This window comes from Jaculus jaculus, chromosome 4 (assembly GCF_020740685.1).
Source record: "Jaculus jaculus isolate mJacJac1 chromosome 4, mJacJac1.mat.Y.cur, whole genome shotgun sequence".
Taxonomy (NCBI): Eukaryota; Metazoa; Chordata; class Mammalia; order Rodentia; family Dipodidae; genus Jaculus; species Jaculus jaculus.
In genome coordinates this window covers 178,609,091-178,630,542 of record NC_059105.1, presented here as the reverse complement: position 1 = coordinate 178,630,542, position 21,452 = coordinate 178,609,091, and the positions used below count along the sequence as shown (strand labels likewise).

Here is a 21,452-nt window from a genome sequence, read left to right as displayed (position 1 = left end):
ACACTGACTTGTGCAGGAAGTCTTCTCTTGAATCCCAGCTTACGAAAAATCGCCATTTGTACCACTGCCAACTCAATCGATCCCAGAAAATAACCTTCCTTTTGCGTTTATTTGAGGGGTGTCAACAGTAAACACAACAGTCACATTACCTTAACTAAAACCCAAGACACATCATCTGAGCCAAGTAATTTTTTTTCTAATTTATTAGCTTTTATAAATATTCAACTTATAATGCAAAGAACCCATTAAACGTAATCATTAATTTTCCCAAGGTTTAAATTCTATGCAATTAAGGCAGCTCTGAAGAAATATCTAATCATACTCTAAACAAAATTCCCAAAGTTCACCTGGAAATCCTCTGGCTCCTTACTAGTTCCACGAGGCAGTAAAATGGGTGCCCTTTCCCAACACGATGCCTCTCAAGAAGTAATGTGTTGACATTTAACACATTCTTACATTCACTTACTTGCACGTGAGGTTCAGGCTGGTGAGGAAGGAAGCTCTGAAAGCAGCAAGCGTGCGCTGAGTAAGACAAAGCGAGGCCCCTGACAGTGGAAACGAATGAAGAGGACGCCGCCCACGTCTACACTCGGGCAGCGGACTGACCAGATGGTGAGCCAGGGAACGGAGCCACCCATACACCAGGCGGGTGAGCACAAAAGAAAACAAAATGCATCCCCCCAAAACTGCAGCCAGGGATAAAAGAATTAAAATATGTGGAGGAAATTTTCCCAAATACCAAGTAAAATGTGTTAATCCATGATTAAAAAATGATGAATCAATACTTTCAAATAAATTACTCTAAACTGATTTTATGATCAATGTTATAATAAATGTACGATGTGGATTAATATTTATACTCAGGATTTTAAATCAGAATATAAACCACCTGTTGCTAAACAAAGGAAGGCTAATGTAACCTCACTTATATTGAAAAGAAAAGCAACTAAACTATAGTGCTCCAAGGGAGCACCTTTTCATCACTCTCTACCAAAATCCTTGAATGTTTCCAGTTGTCAATGTATTAACATGCATAACTGACCATGAATCTGTATGTCAGTGAAACTATATTAACAGGAAGTCTTCAGCTACAAGCTTCTAGTAAAACATCAAATATGGTACTAATTTTGCCTTTCCAATGTTTACATAACTTTTCTTATGAATCTGTGGGAAAAACTTGATCATCTACCTTATTTCTGAGAAATGTTTGAAGAGATCAAGAATTGTATATCATTATATTCCATAATAGTGCTTAATGACAACATTTTGAAAATATAAATGTCAATGGCCTTTTCATCTATTTATTTATGAATAAACAGGGTCTCATGTAGCTCAGGCTGGCATCAAGGAGCCTTGAGCTCCTGATCCTCTTGCCCTGTGTTGCCAAGTGTGAGAATGACAGGTGTGTGCCACCATGACTGACGAGCTGTTTGGACCCGCGCCTGAGACCACGTGAGGTGCTCTCAGAATCACATACCTGACGCAGGTCTTTCTGAGGCAGAGGAGGAGATCGCTCTTCATACGCAGGAGGCGGTTTGTGTGTAGGTGGAAGGTCGATCCTGTGTTGAAAAGGTTAAACAAATGGTATTGCTATATTTAGAAAAAATATGCATGAAGGAAAAAAAAAAACAAGGTTTTCATGAGTTTTGGGGCTTTCTTCCTACTACTACAAGACATAATTATTATCCTATTTCTTGCTTAATTTGGGTATTTTCCTTTAACAGAAGTAGACATTAGTTCTAGTGCTTAACACCAAATTAAACTAATTTACATTCATATAGAAACTTTGACAAATATTTTTAAATAGTTTGGTTTTTAGTTTACCAGGAGAGAGAGAGAAGGAATGGATGCATCAAGGCCTCATCAGTGCCAAAAAAACTCTATAATTATTTACCTCTGACTGTACATGGGCACTGGAAAATCAATCCTGGGCCATCAGTCTTTGTGGGTAAGTGCCTTTAACCATTGAGCACTCTCTCCAGCAAAAATTGTTGCCCAAGTAATCTAGTTCATAATCAATCAGATAAGCATTGCATATTTTCACATTTTATTATGCTATAAGCATCTCCAGGATGGTCAATTATACATTACTGTACTTTTCTCTACACTGTCATCAAAGTGATTTAAAAGATTTTATCTGATAATGATCGAAAAATAACTGGAGGGCTGGAGAGTTGGCTTAGCACTTAAGGCATTTGCCTTCAAAGCCAAAGGACCCCAGTTTGATTCTCCAGACCCCACATAAGCCAGATGCACAAGGTGGCATATGCATCTGGAGTTCATGTGCAGTGGCTGGAGGACCTGGTGCATCCATTCTCTCTCTCTGTTTCTTTCTGTCACTCAAATAAATAAATAAATATTTTTTAAAAAGAAAAATAATTGGAAATACTTCAAAGACTGATTTTCAAAAGGGCTCCCTAATTTTTAGAACATATCATATATATTAAGTTTTCAAATTATAATACTGTATAAATTTTGCCACCTGAAATAAAGAGCCCAACATTTCTTTAAAGAATACACGTTTTATCAAAATGACCTCTTCTATAAAAACTCCCAATAGATATATTTTTAATATTGCTCAATTATAAGAAAAAAAACACATTTAAATGTGCCATAGTTGTTTTATTTTATAAAATAATTAACATGTACACATTCTTGTGCTTTTGGTGATAATATTTTCAGTACTTGTGACTTTCAAAAAACAGCCATCTATATAAGAAGAGATAAGAGGGATGAAGGTTATCGATGATAAGATAAATCCTCAGTGGGCTAGCCATTTCTCAATATGGGCATGAAGTAATATTTAAATGAAAAGGATTCAAAAAGTAAATAAAATAGCTATGTATGGACTTAGTCCTTTGAAACTGCAGAAAAGCCTGAGACAATTAACCACCTGCTAATGACTCTCAAAATATAAAAGAAATCTCATAATTCAGGCATCACATTGAGAACATTTTCCTATCCATTTTCATATACTTATTTTACCTAATGAAAAGCACAGCAAATTTATCACTCCAAGATGGGAAATACCAGTTTGGTGTGGACACTGAGGCTCGTGGAAGTAAAGAAATCATTGTGAGAGCAGGAACTGAATGTAACAGCTGAAACTAACACCCTGGTTCCAAAAGGACCGATGCTTAAAGGAGTGGAGATGTGCACAGAGCACTCTGAAGACCAAAGGGACAGATCCTTTGAACGGGACCTTGTGCCAAAACTATTAGAGGACGCAGAAGGAACATCACCACTGACACCTAACATATCACAACTAACAAAATCATCCTGTTCCATGCCCAACACAATCCTGTGATGCCAGTAGGAAAACTAGCATTCATGTTTTACAGACAAGGTGAAATTAAGCAAATTGGCACAGAGGTCATTTGATTCTGCAAACAGGGAAATATCTGTCTTAAAAAAATCTATCTCAATGATTAGGCCAAAACTTTGCATAATTCTTTAAATAAAAATATGCTTACTCTATAATAAATTCACCAACACCAATCATTTTTCTTAAGTAAAAAGCTTTAAAATAATGTTTGAAAATTACTATCAGGAGTTCAAAGTTGTGTATCTAAGACAAATACGCAAGCTGACACAATTAAAGCTTCTGGGATGTTTTTCCATCTGCACTATGCTTTGTCAAAGGCCTAGATTTCTACTCAGATAGGACATATCAACTGCCACTATGCTGCACTTAGAGCTCTAGGCATGGTGGGTGAACCAAACTGCCCAACACATTTGCCTCTGGCCGGCCCTCGATGTTGCTCAGTTACTAAGACGTAGTTTCCTATGTGCTGATGATACACATCACACAATCAAATCAAGGTTTGACGCTATCCTTACTTCCACGTCCTGGATCATCAACTGTGCCCAAGCAGTGCAAAGACAGATGTGAAGACAGATGGGTAAGAGCACCGCCGAACACAAGCCAAACAAAGCGACCTACACTTTGTCCAGGTAGGATGGCCTCTTCTTCCGAGGAGTCAACAGGACGGTCACAAAGACCGCGATGATGAACAGGGCCAGGACGGCCCCGATCACCGCTCCCGCCATCGCTATGGAAGACGTCTGCTTCAGCGGCACATCTGCAAAGAAATAGCCAGCGGGCACGTGAAACAATTTCAGCAAGTTCTGGAAACTGCATGCTGTCATTTTCGTAGTATGCAAAGAGACTATTTGATGCATGTTATCCCACGGTCAGCTTCAAGAACCCTGGGTAGCATTATGCCAATCCTTGTCCCTTTCTTTCTTATTTTTATTTATTTATTTGAAAGTGAGAGAGAAAGAGGCAGATGGAGAAAGAGAGAGAGAGAGAATGGGCACGCCAGGGCCTCCAGCCACTGCAAACGAACTCCAGACATGTGCGCCCCCTTGTGCAGCTAGCTAATGTGGGTCCTGGGGAATTAAGCCTCAAACTGGACTCCTTAGGCTTCACAGGTGAGCGCTTAACCACTAAGTCATCTCTCCAGCCTCCCTGCCTGTTTCTTAAGCACCCCATCTTTGGATTTTTCAAATTATGGAAACAATATTCCCAATAAGATATCAACAAGCTAATTTGTTGTCTATGGTCAAAGAATGTTTGGACAGAAATAAATGAAAAGATGACAATAATTTTAAGTGCATATTCTAAAAGGTGACTAAAAATCAGTATTAAGAATTGAACAGTAATACATCCACTTACCATTTTCCTTCTACTAAAATGAAACACTATTGAAGAATATAAAACATACAAGGGCAAAACAAATAGTACCATCACATCAGACTATAAAAAGTGGCAATGAATTCTGACAAACTTAAAACAAGATGTTTCAAAATAGAACATGTCAAAATAGCAATAAACACAGTAATGAGAATTTTTATTCTTTGCCTAAAGACTTTTATACATATACAGGTATGAATAGTCTCTCTATATAACTTCTGAATATTTCTTTCCTAGACTATACCCACACATTTAAAAGATTTAGGGCTGGAGGGATGCCATAGTGGTTAAGGCACTTGCCTGCAAAGCCAAAGGACCTCAGTTCGATTTCTCATGACCCACGCAAGCCAGAGGCACATGGTAGCACATGCATCTGGAATTCATCTGCAGTGGCTGGAAGTCCTAGTGCCCGCGCGTGCACACACACACACTCTCTCTCTAATATTTTAAAATAAAAATTAAATAAATAAAAGATTTAATAAATATATTTAGCAGTCAGTACATCTAACAATAATGGAATCTGTAACTCAGTAGGGTGATTCCTAAGTTGGATCAATTGTTTTCATATACCTTTTTGTTTGTTTGTTTGAAACAGGGTCTCATGAATCCCAGGCTGGCCTCGAGCTCCCCAGGCAGCGAAGGATGAGCTTGACATTCTGACCCTCCTGCCTCTCCCTAGCTGTGTATGCTAGAATCACAAGTGTGCAACACCAGGCTCAACATACGCAGTGTTGGTGACCAAACCCAAAGGCTGTGCGCATGTGTGCAAGCATGCTAGCAGCTGAGGCACCCACCTCCGCAGCTCAAAGAGGGTTTTTACTCTTCTAACCAGTGAGACACGGAAGGTAACATTTCACAAGTTATAAACCTTAGATTACAGAACAATCCGTAAGGTCATTTCATTAATGAGCAGTAGAGAGCAAAAAGTGACAAAGAGTGAGTTTGGAATAGGGAGAAGCCCCAAGCAAGCCCTTGTTCGGAAAGAAGGATTGCATTTTTTGGCAGTCACCAGTGTAGACTTGCAGTTTGGTTCGCCTGTAATAAAAACATCTTCGTTTTCATTACATTGCTGTATCCACAGCTTTTGTAAATGTGATTTAGATTTAGGCAACTTGAAATGGGACTAAAAAGCATTATCAGGTTTGAAATGTTTCACCTTACCATCATACAGGGTTTCCATGGGTCGCATGGTGTTTTAAATGGCTTAAGGACATTTTAACTATATTCCTCAAACTTAAAATTTCTTTACCAAAGTAACACTGCTGAGTTTACCCGCGGTCCCTCCCCCCAGCTTCACCGTAGACCGAAGCTCTTCCACCCTTGGTTGCAAGTTACCGACACAATAAATTGCCAGAAGAGGAGGAAAAGCCAAACACAGCGCAATCCTCCTACGGGCATCCTGAAACTCGTGACTCTCACTTCGAATGCAGATCAGACTGTCAATCTTCGATGACTCTAAACCGTACTATCCGGATTTGTACGCATGGAACTGAAAGATCTGAGTCAGTGCAAACTGACGCAGGACTTGTAAATGTGAGAGATTCGGGATGATTTACAGATCTACTTTTCATAGCCCTTTTCCTCAGCAAATACATATTTTCCACCACTGGACCTAGCAATAAACTAGCCAGCTTTGAGTCAGTGTTTTAATGAGATGTCAGCTGAAGTCCGTTCTAAAGTGTGTGAATAGTGCCATCCACCTGTAAGCCATAGATTAAGGACATGCTCCAGCTGTCAAGATATGCTATTACTGCCACATCGGCCACTTAAAATGTCCCCTTTAGTGCATATTTTCTTCTGATAAAGGGTCAGGAGGCCCTACCACTTCTGCACACGTGTACAAAAGTTAAATGTGTCCCGATTTTAGACTGAAGTTCATGGGGTATTTACTTCAAAAGCTTGGGTTACTCTGAGTACACTGAGACTAAGAGCCTCAATCAACAGCGTTACGAAACGACCATCTCCACAGAGGTAAATGGACAGCAAGTGCCTTCGTGAGCTACATTCCTATTCCCCTTATACTAATGATTCTGCTACTAATTGGGAAAAAAGAATATGTTTAAGGTAATTAATGTTTCTTTTAGGATATGAAGTTGATGAATACCAGTGTGACACACAAAGATGTGAAATCTGCATTGAAGTCACAGTATCTTGATGGAAACTGGGAGTAATTTAGTCCACCATGTCCTCTCTGCCATCTGACCTAAACACATACAAACTACACGGTCTCTATTCCAACAACTCCTACAAGGGAAAAAGAAGTGCAGTGTAGATCAGCATGTAAAAACTTGGCATTTCTCCATGCTAACCTAGTTTACAGCATGAGTGACATGAAGCAACATGATCATCACCTGGGATGATGCCCCACAACATCCAGCAGCACCCTAAGAAGCCAGAAACGAATGACACAGTAGTTCCCGTGGAAGGATGGGTGTGGCATCTCTCAGAACAGCTTAGTTCACTGTTTATTACAGCACTCACAAGACCTCACAGGCACTGCAGACTCCCTTCCCAAAAAAGAAAACTGGCGTTCCCAATATAATACAAGTATACTACCTACAACTAAAAGTAAATTCTGGGTATGTCTTCTAAAAGTGTTCAAGATTCCGTTACAAACCAACCACTCAAAGTTTATACATGTGGAATCTTACTTTTTGGAGAAATATGCATATAGACACTAAAATGAACAGAGGTTTTGTCTTTGACATCATTCTGACATAAATGAGTAAAAAATGTGAAAGCCGATCAAGCAGACGAGCGTATCTCATCCATCACTGACAATGAAATCATGTCCCCTTCTCTCTGGTCCCCTTTGACAAAACTTCAGCAATGTATTACACGATTCTAAGGGCAACAGGACAGTCTACAAATTTATCTCATCTTTCATAGTTACTCCTGTATTTTACACAGCTCGTGGGAATTACCACCGTTTTCCCCATAAGTAACTACGAGGATCCAGCCCAGGGTTCTGCATATGCTAAGTGCATGTTCTACTACTGATTTCCACCGTCCGCCCTCCATCCTTCATCTATCTACCTTGTTCTTTCTTGAGGCAAGCCCAACGGCCTTTTTCTATGAGAAGGGAAAGGGGAGGGGATGGATATGAACTGGCGTGCCAGGGCCTCCAACCACTGTAATCAAACTCCAGACGTATGTGCCACCTCCTGTGCATGTGCAACCTTGGGCACTCTGTCACTGTGCCTGGCTTATGTGGAACCTGGAGAGTCAAACATGGGTCCTCAGGTTCCCCAGGCAAGTGCCTTAACCACTAAGCCATCTCTCCAGTCCCGACCCTTCATTTTTCAGCATTCCTTTGTCTCAAAGACTGATTGTGTCTATGCAAAACTTTCATTAGCATTCTTTCCTTTTCCTAGTAAGTGTCCTACTTAATTCAGGTTGGTCTCCTTGGCCTCTCAGGTAACAAATGACCAAGTACATAGTATGAGCCAGGCATGTGCAAACTCAAAGAATGCAAATATGAGGCTCACATAACCCTGGTCTTCACAAAGAAAGGTAAAACTCCCCAAATGAGGTTACAAAATTCACAGAATGGGAATGACCCCATCAAGCACAGAAATATGACTTCTTTGTAAACTGCACTTAATATGGCTGCTGACAGCTCACTGTTAAAGTCTGTTTGCAAGCACACAAGGCCCTAGGTTCAACTCCCACAACCGCCAGCACTACAACAGAAGGGGGTGCTTAGCAGAAACACACGAATTGACACTGACAGCTCCACCTGGTCCATGTGACATTTTTCACCTGTCAGGCAAGGCAACCACAGTGACCTATGGGAGGGAGGGAGTGGGGTATTTTCAGAACAAACATGAGTTGAGGTGTTTCTTCTCAGTATAATCTACATCTTACCACAAATGGAGCTCAGTTGGCGAACCTGTATCTAAATTTAATAATCAAAACTGTAAGGGAGGAAGTGCATGGGCGTCCCACTGGATCGGCACACCTGACCATATGGAGCTAGGAGAACGCCTATGTACTATATACTAGGCAAACATGTATCCCAAGGAAATGTTATTCCTGAAAAATAATTAGCATAGTGAAAACACAACTAAAAATGTGCACATACAAACACCAAAGATCTTTTCTTGATTAGGTACACTGCAAGTAAAACCATGGCAATCTAATGAGTTGTCGTACCTCAACCAAAAATAACTCAAATATCTTACGAGACCAACTAAGATAGCATGGCATTCCCGAATTACCAATTAAGCCACACTAAGCCTAAGGTGGGCGGGTCAAGCGTAACGCAGGGTGAGCTGACTGTGATTGGGAGGACACTGAACACATCTTGGTTGTGAAGGTAAGTCCTCAACCTAGTGATGGGATGGAACTGTTCGTGCGGCCTCTCTTTCAATATGAATCTAGCTGCTGATCATGGAATAAGATTTTCCGAATGATTGAATCAAAAAATATTATTGAGACTTAAAAAAATGAAGCATGGTCAATCATGTTTTTCCAGGGAAAGCATTTTAGTGAGCAAAGAGTTTAACTTTTAAAATAAAGCACATTCATATTTCTCAAATATATAGTGACAAAGACTGTGACATTTAAAAATATTATTTTGAACTATTTCAAAATGTCTACAACAATTTGCTATAGCAGTACAAATATAAATGAAGAACACACTTGTTTTTAGCTGGTAATACAGTCAAGAATGTCCACTGATCTACAGGTTAGGTAACAACTAGACGAAAATGTGAAGCTGTGACAGATACAGGCTGATATGAAAACTCCGGCCAACAGCTATGAACACGAAGGGAGGAAGTTTCAGAAATTTGTCATTTAACTTAAGACTTTGTACATGCATGACTCTCCAATGTGGAAAAGACAGAGAAGAAAATTTTAGGCAAAGGGAATAGCATGGACATCATTATTCAAGTACTAAAGCACACACATGGTAAAATAAATCAATACACCTAAACATTGAATAGGTTTCTCTGTTAATCTATCCTGGTTGCTAAGGCCTCCTGATAGGCAAATATATGTCACCTATGAAGCGATCGTGCTTGGCAAATGAACTGTGACTCTAACTAGAGCTCCACATGTCACCATCACTTGAAAGAGGTACAGAGGGTGACTGGGATGCAACAGGGATAATCCAAACTGGGAAACTATAGAAAAAAATAGAAAACTTCTTTAACAAGTAAACTGAAAGAAAATCCAAGAATTTGAGGGGTTAAGGAACAGACAAAAGATTTTTCTAGCAATTAATATATGGAGCACACCTGATTGAAACTGCAAAAATGACAAAAAATTGAATACTCACTACTTGATATTAGAATAATATTCTTTTGGCATAGCACTGACCCTATGGTTAGTTTTGGAAATTTTTCTTATCCTGTAGAGATACAGAATTTATTTACAAAATGAAGTAGTGGCAAGAGTAACTAGGGAAAAGCTTTTAAAAAAATGAAACAAAACTGACAAAAACTGAAGCTAATAAACGGGTTCCATTATTAACTTGCCTTATTTTTCCATAATAAGAAGAAAGAAGTCTTTCAATAGAAAGTCAACATAGTCGGTTTTTCCTTAGACGTTTCCATAATTGGGATGGCATGATTAGCCATTTCAATATAGAAGTACCATACATGTAAGAAAATGAGGCTTTGAGTTACTCTCAGGTTTTAAGAATTAAGTCTTTTTTAATGGTACTGTCGGTCGGTAAAGCTTTCGGTCAGCTTCCTCCAAAGTGTCCAGATGGAATGAACAGGGCTGTCAACCTAAAGTCGGGTGAAGTAAGATTGTATTCCCACAATGAAACACGTATCTTTGCAAAATAAAATGGGTATTAGTAAGTACTGCTATGCTTAAGGAAATAAATTATCCCTAAGTGTGTATGTGTGTGTGTGTGTAACAGAAAGAGAGAACATGTGTATGTGTGTGTATGACTCTGTGTGTGTGCTGTGTGTAGCCAAAAATTTCTGTAAAATGTTTAAAATCTTCATGAAAACAAATCAGTACTGATGTCAAAGTATGTGTAAACAGAGACCTGTTACAAACTTAACGGTCAGAGTGCTGTCAGTACTATTTTAAAGACGTTCATGAATGAATTTTTTTATTGGTATACCAAGAGGTAAACAATGGCTGCTTGTTCAAAAAGCTTAGAAAATATATATAATTAATAAAAACAACAGAAATAGAAACAAGGAGGCAATAAACAATACAAAACTTCACATTTCTCATCACAACAGTTCATATGCAATAAGTAAACACCACTAATTCAAATTAAATATCTTTTACAATATGTTCTGTTCAAACTTAAAGCCAATTGGTATCCATACAACACTAGTTCCAGGATTCCTAAGGACACCAGAACTCAAGGATGCTCTAACCCTAATAATATACATCTGTGCATATTCTCCTGTGTACTTTAAGTCACCTCTAGATTATTTATAATACTTAATAAAGTGTAAATGTCATTTTGTTATACTGTATTGTTTATTATAATAGAAATACTGCATATATTTAGTATAGATGCATTTTTTCAAGTAATACACAAAATAGGAACTAAAAAGTTCATTTCAACTGAACTTTATAACGGCTATACCAACATGGCTATGCATACCAATAAAAAATGTCAACATATAGGCACTATCAAACATTGCTTTATCTTTAACCTGATGTTAGTCATTTGGGAAGAGAAAGTCGTATGTGTTTTCTATGGTTACTAATTACATTTTGATTGCTAAGTAAAATGAAAGTAGGTTATACACGCATGTACATACAGACAGACACATTAGAAAATATTAGAACAAAAAAGGTAACACAAAATCACAGTCTCATTACAGAAACATACCACTGCAGAGTCTGGGGTTTCTTTCTCTCTCTCTCTCTCTCTCTCTCTCTTTTTTTCTTTCTTTTTAAGAACAACATAATTTCATGAATTGCTGAATGGTAACTATAATTAACACCTAATATGTAGCTTGGTGTTTTTTTAAATTATCGTTGATAAAACTAAAATTAAACCCAAACCCCACATGTCAAAACTGAAAAATAACTCTCTTGTGAACAGCACATTTCAAATCAGCAAATAGGAAAAAATGCTCAGTGTTTTGGCCCTATAAGATTAAAGATTCAGAATGTGTACTATTTTCTCCTTTCTTATAATGTACATGGTACAAATTCCTGCTTATATAACTTTCTTTTACCAGTAGTTATGTCAAAATCAAATCCATTCAAATAAAATGTTTTTACATATGAAATGGCTACATTCCTCTCAGTTGCTATACTTAGACATTCTAATTCCGACAATGTCTTAAGGCAACACATAGATCTATGGTTGCTTGTGCTACTGTGACAAACTGATGGCTATTAGATACAGTATTTAATTATTAAACATTTGACTTATCAAAAAAGAAACCACCTATCAGGCACATGGTAAAATATTAAACCCTTCATTCTTCACCTATAGTCAAAACAAATTTTCAAAGTTAACCTACAGCCTACTGAAGTTTCCGTGTGTGTTAGTAAAAATGGCAGGGAAGTCCCCAGTTCACTATTGAAATATTTTACTAGTAGCAAAGAAACCCTAACGTGAAAATAAAAATGTAAAATCATTTCCATAGTTATCAAAGAATAAATGTAGGCATGGTCTCTACATAGAAAAAATATTCTTTCACCATTTCTAAGATATTAGAGTTTTGTATATCTAAGTTAGCTGTGCACACATCAAGGCTATTCAAAACTTATCTAACCTAATTGGTTTTTGATGATTATTAATGTTAAGGAAGTTTCCATGTAAAGCATACATACATAAATCTCTAGTAAAGATCAGTGCAATGCTGCAAAAAATCCTAAGCACTAGTGAAAGATTCCTTTCAGTATGTCCAATTACCTAGAAGGCATATACTGAACCCTCACTCGCAGGCTTCCTGGTTGCCCTCTCCACAAAAACTCAGCACCAAAACCTTACCACACAACGGCCACAGCATGTGTTCCTCACCAATAAGGACACATCTGGAATACAGTTCTTAAATACAATGCTGAATTTCCGATTATACTCAAGGTGAAACTTGTATAGAATCCAAAATGTGATTATACCACTTGGTACCCTTTAGTTTGAGAGATTAAAAGTTTTATCAAATAAATCACAAATTTGCATCTTTCATGGAGAGAATCTTTAGATCTATCTTTCTTGTGATCAGTTTCACTACTGATATATAAATAAAAAATAAAGTTACTGTAATCACAGTATACTACCAAGAAAGCTTTCTTCCAATGACCTCACACTGAAGACTCTCGGTACGTAAATAGGAGATTATATTAGAACACAGACATTTTTATCACAGTACTAGTTAATTGTATTCCTTAACCTGATATTATAACCATATATCACACTGTGGTTTCTAATTTTCACAAAATACAAAATACTGCTAAGGAAAACCAGTTGATAAACCTTTAGAATAAAGCTTTCACTGATTATAATATTCTATGAACATTTCCCATTTTTGCCCTCTATATATTTTTAGACTGGATGAAGAATAAGAGTGCATGCTTGGGTATGTTTAAAAAAAAGTACCTAACTTGCCTTTTTATTAAAAATAATTTATTTGTTATGATTAGTCTAATGGCATCTACTTCAATGCCCTGGCAGAACAGTTTTCTCTACACAGTGGTTCTTTTTCTAATGAATCTATAGAGAAACATTCTTTGGGTCTTAAAACAGTTGTCATTATTACAATTTTATACAACTCCTCTGCAGAGGCAATTTACCATAGAAAGAAGATTCACATTTGAAGATATAGATAACATATCTTACTCAGAAGTTTACATGATTCTGGAAAATTGTACTTAATGACCTATGTGAAACAAAAGAACAACAAAAAAAAAAAAAACCCTCATGATATTTCCAGTTTTAATTGAAAAAAAAAATCTTCAAACACATACATACATTTAGTAGGAAATGGAGGGAAAGGAGATGGATTGCCAATATTCATCAAAAAGTATTGATTCTAAAATTCAAAATTTCTCATTAAACCCAAGCCTTCAAGTTTGTCTAAAAATTATTTTTGAACATTTACCCGTTTGAACATCAACATTAAATAATAAAACAAGATGGGTTAGAAAATCTTTTCTACAGATTCCCAGCTGCAACATACTGTGTCTAGGTCTGGCACACCAAAATACTAAGATGCTCTCTGCATTGAATTTTAACTGTGTACCATATTTTCATTACTGTTCATATATATAGGAAATAAAGCATTAAAATAAGGTTAATGCTTAATAACAAGGTCATGTTCACAAAATGACTTCTGAACTGTGTTCTAGATCTGAAAAAACTCAGAGCAATTATGACGCTTAGGCGGCATGTACCCTATTCTTACCCGCGTTCCGAGCAGAGAACTGCTCAGCCAGAGATGCTCCTCACCCATGCTCACTGAGTTCACGGCCAGTCCTAGTGCAATGAAGCATCTCTGAAAAGCCACTCTACAGTTATGTTGGCAAGGCTCATTAAAATACAGAGGTAAAGCTTCCATTGGTATAAGAAACTTAGAAGTTAATGTTTGAACATGAAAGATGGTCCATCAAGATGATTTTTAATATAGTAAAATATATATATATATGTGCATATATAAACATTTCTTAAATTAGTTTTATTGTCAATTTTGATGGAGTACCATTTAGTGGTGATAGATTTTGAGAGGTATTTATTTCACAAATAGTATACTTGAGATTTTAGTGTTAGGTAAACATTTAATAAACAATGCCAAGGTAGTTTCTTTTTTTTAATTTTTATACCAAAAAGTCATACATTTAATGTTGACAACTCTTCTTACCTGTGTGCCTCAGACCAATAAAGTACTCTGCATTAAAATTTAAATCTTGAGACAGTAGTACAGCAGTGAAAAAAATGTAAAGCAGCTCAGATACATTGAACCCAGATTTTACATTTTCATTTGTCAGATCAGCATATAAAAGTAAGCTTGAAAATCAACTTGAAAAAGCTTATTCTTCCTCAAGAAAAAGTATGAACAATCTGAAAATGCTCAACTAGTATGACTGAAACACCGTGCACAGTGAAGTCACATTGGGGTGCTAAACATACCACTCCCTCCTGGAGATGACGGAGCCGTCCACGTGGGAGACTAGGTCATCTCCGTTATCGTCATACTGTTCACCACTGACAAACTTCATTCCCATTTTTAGGTCTTCATAATAATCCATCGGTCTTTCAAACCTGCTGAGAGTTTCTACATTGTTCCATTGAGCTTTCTCAGGCTCTTCTAAGTAGTCTTTGCGTATCAGATTGTTCACTGGAGTCTTGTTTTCTTTTTTCACACTGTCTGGGTAAGAATCAAGCTCATCTTGTTGAAGCACATCTATCTGGGACTCTTTCTGCATGTCTGAGGGTGGAATGTAGTTCTTGGCAAAGTAGTCTCCACGAAACGTCCGTCTTCTCCTATAGCAGAATATTCCAGCCAAAACACTCACAAGGACTATGAAGAGAGCCCCTCCCACTACGCTAGCAATGATGGTGCCAATTGTGTCATCCTTAATCGTTGCCAGAGTTGACAATGGGAAGGGCAACTTTTTAGGTTCTGTCGCTAGATCCTCGATGTCGGCAGTCGAGAGGTGCCACTGATCGGCAGGCTGCAGGGTGGTGGTGGAAGGAGGATCTGATGGAGACAGGAAAGGCAGACAAGACACACAGGCAAAGAGTGTCAGTGCGGGCCGATTCAGCAGCAAGGGACAAGACAGCACAGTTAATGAACATGTTCACAGTCACATAGTTTTTCATTCTTCATCTGATTAAGAGTAGAAGGCAGTGTTGCTTTCAGATATTAAAAAAATAACAAAACTGACACTTAGTCAGTCACCAATGAAATGAAAAGAATGAAACCTATGGTATGAATCCTAAATTATTAACGTCCAGGTTTGAGTGATATTGTACTATAGGGAATGGGAGGGTTTTTTTTTTTTCCAGTGTAGATTATTATTTAAGTGATCTATTTATACACAGCCAGCTTTAGACTTCTCATACAAAAAAAACTGAAATCAAATATTTTAAGTGTACATTTTCTTAGCCAATAGCATGAAATGATGGCAGAATAAAAATAAAGTTTTCTTAATATTTATCTTTACCTAATGTGCAAGATCTGAACTTTATCTTTAAAAGAATGAAAAACTATAGAATCTTGTTAAGTGGGCATATTAAAAGCTGTTGGTTTAATAATTCTCTCAAAAATATTTTCTCAAGCAAATAGAACTCTAAAATTTTACTAAGGATATATGCAATAAAGAGTAATGGTTGGTTAATAAAACAAACTGTATTTAAAATTGTGTAAGCCAAATGGGCTTTTATCAAATGAGAATAAGAAAGACAAAGTAAAAATATATTGATAAAAATTATTACATGTAATACCCAATGGATGGAATAGCTGAATATTAAAAATTTAGGAATTTCAACTATTGTTACTAAATTTAATGCCATTACATTAAGACAGAATCTCAAAAAATAGCTAATATTTTAGAGAGAACATTCTAATACCACCTAAATATTAGATGCAAATGAACCTTTTTCTTGACATTGGATTACAGAATAGCCATTAATATTAAAAAGCAACTAAACATAAACAGTAAAAATTAAAGACTGGTTAATTGTCCAGTAGGTAGTATCTGTACGTCATGTTACATAAAATTCTAGAGTTTGAAGGAAAGATGAGTTTAAAAGCTTTGAGGTTTTCATAGATTAAAAAAAATAAATGATCCAAATGGTAACCACCTATAATTAATTTTAAAATGAGTGATACTGACAGTTTTAAAAATGATTGTTAGAAAAATACTAAATCTACATGGGTAAGTTATTCTATAATTACAAGCTAAAGAAAAATACTTACTGAAACAGGTTTCATCACGGAATGCCGTATGTATAGAATGTGGTAAAAATTTAGCAAGTACAATATAAATCTTAACAAATATAACCAATCTCCTATTAGTTTAAACTAAGAGATAATCTTGTCCACTGCTCTGAAGTGAGTGTTAGTTATCGTATATATGTAAGTAAAACAAGAATGAGTTTTAATTTATGAGAATATATATTCACTAGGTGAACAAATTCATTATGAAAAAAATTGTAAAATGAAAGGTGCTTTTTAGTGTAGAAGTAGGCTCATTTTGTATCTACTTCACAGGACTGAAGACACAGACATAACATCATTTGTAAGGCAATTCATGTGTTTTTGTTTTGAGAGAGGAGAATTATAGGACAGCCAATGTCATCTTTGTAATGACTCCAAGAGAAAAATATGTTGAATAAATTGGTACCCACATAAAAAATAAATCAAAGCACAAATCACTTAATTTATGTATTTTTCAACACATAGATTTTTAACATTTTTGGTAGCTTTTAATATGCTAGTTTTCTCAGAATAATAACATGTTTCTGAGCTCCAACCAAGTAGAAGATACAATTGACTATTTTACCACACATCCTTAAAAATTTGGTATATTAAAATTTCAACTTGTGAAGTTCTTTAAACTGTTTATTTTATTAATATTACCAAATTACTGGTTTCAGAGAAATTTAACAAAATATATAAAAGGTTGTCATCAAAAGCTACTTATCTATTCTTATTTTTTCAATGTGTGATGAATGAGACTATATAATTGATATAGTGAATGAAGAATTTAATTTTTTCCCCCTTAGGTAATTACTTCTGACAAATAGCGAAGCCATTAATCTACCTAGAATGGTCATGTATACATCTATAAGATACCTTAACCTCATGAAAATTATATTTAAAAAACTCAAATGGATTCACTCCTATTTCTTTAGGCTTTATAAGGTTGTACAAAATCATGCATTTTGAAAGTAAAAGTTGCTAAGTATATATTCTTGAATTTATATCTCCATGCTAAAATAATGATCTGAAATTTGATTTCACTTAAAATGTAAAAGATTCCTTTTCTACTTATTAGTTTAAAAAAATACAAACATACAACACAAATTCCAGCAGTCGACTGCTAGCATTGGATAAGGAGCCGCTGAGAACATGGGAGGGACCTGCTCTAGAGCACATGCAGCGTCGGAGGATGAGTACTGAAAGCAGTAGTGACCTTGTCTCCAAAATCTCATTTTAGGGGAAAAAAATCATATAAAAATTAAAAAACTATTTGACTCCTAACTCCACATTTTTTCCATGTAAAACTTGTAGATATAAGACACATTTTTTACCTATGTTTTTAAAAGTCATTTCTAAAATTGTAATCTAGTAGTAAGATGAAGATTTTACTGTGTCAGCTGTGACCTCTTACCCTGAGGAAAACTTACTAGGCTCAACACGAGATTTTAATAACAGCAGTATCGCATCTAGGGCACTTGGTGTGCACAGTCCAAGGAGCCCTAAGGAGCTCACTAAACATGGCATAGTATATGGTACCACAAAAAGGTGATTACTTGATGAATATTCTTCTCACATAATGCCATTTCCTTCTGAAGAACTTGGAGACCATTAAAATGTGATTTTTTCATATTTACTCAAAATTTGGTTCCCCATTTTATATTATGGTACATAGTAATAGACTTTGATGTTCTTTGTCATCAGTTCCCTAGTCAAAGAAAATAGTTCTTTGGATCTAATTTTTTTTATTCATGCCACAAAAATATACTAACAGTTATATGCCAAAGATCACTGAGACGACAGGAATATAGCAGTGATTACAGCAGACAAAAACTCCTGCCTTCTCAGGTGTTAAGCTCTATTGCAGGTAAAAAATGAAAAGCATAGAAATAAAAACAAGCAGCATACAACCGACAGTAAGTACTGAAGGGGAAAAAAATAAGAAAACAGAAAAGAGAAAAAAAAAACCCTCCACGAGTAAGGAGTTTTCAACTTTAAATGATCATAAAGGAGGACCTCAGTGGAAAAGGTGGTATTTTGGGTGACTTGAAGGAAAGGAAAGAGCTCCAAGGGCAGCGCGTGGAAGAGCATCCCAGCAGCCGGAACAGGACATGCAGACTGAGACAACTCAAGGAAGCAGATAAGCACAAAGGACATCAGTGTGGCGGAACCAGTGAGTGGCAAGAAGCCCGCACGTGACCACCTGGCTTCGCTGGGGGTCACGGAAGTCCGCGCCAAGTCTTCAGAGAGGAGAGGAAGACCTGGGCCTCCCTTTAAAGGACCACTGCTCCCCAATATGACCACAGGCTGGGGGGCGACAGACTGAAGTGCAGTTAAACTGGCACTGAAGCGGGGAAGAGGCGAGGGCTTCTGATGGCTTGGCATCAGAGCAGGGGGGGAGTGTAAAGTGCACAACATCCATGGGAAGCTGACCCTGGCATGCTCATGGTCTGAGAAACACGTACGAGAAAAAGTGAATGAAGGTTGCTACAGAAGGCCGCACAGCAGATCCAAGAGAACTGTAGCTGACAGAGGGGAAGACGGACAGACAGGCTTACTCTCCAGAGGCAGCAAGAAAGTCAGGGGGAGTCTGAGCAAGAAGGTAGGAGTGCCTTATTCAACCTCTCTATATAGTTAATGATCATCAAACAGATAGTTGGAAACATAAATCAGCAGTACTGAAAAATAGACCTCGAATGCCAAGTTATAAATTTAGACTACCACCAATGGAACTGATATATAAAAGCTCAAATTAAGCCTTGATATTTAAAATTACATAACTATGACATATTAAGGAGAGACTTTTAAGTAATATCTCACACAAAACCGCACAATGGAACAAAAGGTAAATAAATCTTCATGAAATTAAGGTTTAAAAGTGCCTTGTCCTTTAAGAGAAGAAGGAGACTCAGATCAAAGCACGCTGCTGGCCTGACAGCTGTGGACACACCACTCCGTGTTTCCTGTGAAGAATGACTCTCCACCACAAGCCAGGCTCAGGCTCTACACTAACTGCTAAGTATTCACCAGCAAACTACACACACACACACACACACACACACACACACACACACACACACACACTTCTGATTTGGAGGAAAGCAATATATGGATAACACACAAATTGTAATGAGCTTACTATGAGGAAATGTGGGGAAGGGATTCCTTGATCACACAAGCACTGAAAACATACCATGGAAGCAAGTACAAAATTCTCCTAATAATCTTGTTATTTATTCTTATATTCACAGATGAAAAACCTTAAATACCAACTATATAATATGAACCTGTATTTCACTGCTCTCTTTTTCATGCACATTTTTCATGAGTTAGACATGAAGACTGACACATTCTTATAGTCAGTAGAAAGGTAGCTCAAGTATATTTTCTAGATTACTCCACTGGAATATTTACAGCTATTTACAGAAATATTTGTCTAGCTCTTCTGTTTTATTAATGCCAAAATTTAAAGTGAACCAAATTAACAAAACATTTACGATGATGCAAATATATTCTTAAGCGCTTAAGAACTGACAATGAAAAAATATCAAGCTTTACTTCATTAACACATTTTCAATACCACTTAACTCTCAGTAACCCAAAATGGTACACGCCCATTTTGAAGGCTAAGCACTGTTACTTAATAAGCCAGGTTATCAAAAAGTTAGTATCTCAGGCCAGGGAGATGGCTTAGTAGTTAATGGCACTTGCTTGCAAAACCTGGTAGCCCAGGTCCGATTCCTTAATAACCATGTAAAGTGGATGCACAAAGTGACACGTGTCTGGAGTTTGTTTACAGCAGCAGATGAGATCTTAGCACACCCATTCTTTTTTCCTCTCTCATAAATAAATAGGTATTTTCCAAAGTTAGTCTTTTATTTTTCAGACAATTATATGCAGAATAGCCATCACTGTCCTTTGTTTAAAGACAAAGAATATTGAAAGGCACAGTATCAGCAGAATATGTACAACTTGTTACACAGACATTTGACGTTTTTAAAAAAGTAACTGTGTTCTTAATTGCGTATTTCAAGTGGATAAAGATGCTTTATCATACAACTTTCAGATTCCTTACAACACTGCTTGGCAATGACACTACACTGTCTCAAGTGCAGATCACTGGCCAGTATTACACTACAATTGCTACTACAGGTATTTTTATGTACCTCATTTTAGAAGTTAGCAGTAGCTTACCTGAAATGTAGATGACCTTTTGATCACTTCTTTGTCCAAGGGAATTTGTCACTTTACAGACATAGACACCAGAATAATTGAAAGTCAATGGATGAACAAAATGAAGTGTATTGTCTGAAGCCAATAAACCATCAGGCCATTGTCCATCCAACCTAGAGTTTAAAAAGCACGACATCATTTCAATTATCTTTAAATCCCTAACAGGCATTTAAAGTAATATTTTATACTTTTGTCATATTAGTAACATAACCAGTATCTTTCAGATACAATGAATTATTAAAGAAAAACATATAATAGTGGTTGTCATTTTTAAAAAGATGAACTACTGAAATCCATTAAGCAATCCATCATTTTAAAGTATAGATAGGTCAACAGAATAAAACAGGAGAAGAGAAAAAACTGAAATTATATCAGAAAACTAGATGACATATCCAAGTAATTAAAACTCTCAGTGTATTATGAATATACAAGTGATGTGGCTTTAAGTTTCTCAGTGAAAGGCCTTCTTCTCATGTAAATGTAGTAGGATGTGAATACAAATCCATACTGTAGCCACACACAGATGCAGCTAAAGTTCCAATAAGGCTGTACATATAATTTTAGTTGAAAAGTAGATTTTTTTCTACAAAGAAACCAAGGCATGATTTGGTATCTAAATAAACTCTAGGCTAGGCGTAGTGACACAGGCCCTTCATGCCATCATT

At 36.7% G+C, this 21,452-nt stretch overlaps 1 protein-coding gene across 1 annotated transcript in view; it reads right to left on the bottom strand.

The window, feature by feature from the left end:
• LOC101601260 (nectin-3) overlaps positions 1–21,452 on the bottom strand; it is a 102,166-nt gene that overhangs the window by 34,867 nt on the left and 45,847 nt on the right. The window contains exons 5-7 of the mRNA XM_045148423.1: positions 20,749–20,900; positions 3,944–4,082; positions 1,478–1,559 (exon numbers count right to left, since the gene is read on the bottom strand). Coding sequence (XP_045004358.1) covers positions 1,478–1,559; positions 3,944–4,082; positions 20,749–20,900 — 373 coding nt within the window. The remainder of the gene's footprint in view (positions 1–1,477; positions 1,560–3,943; positions 4,083–20,748; positions 20,901–21,452) is intronic.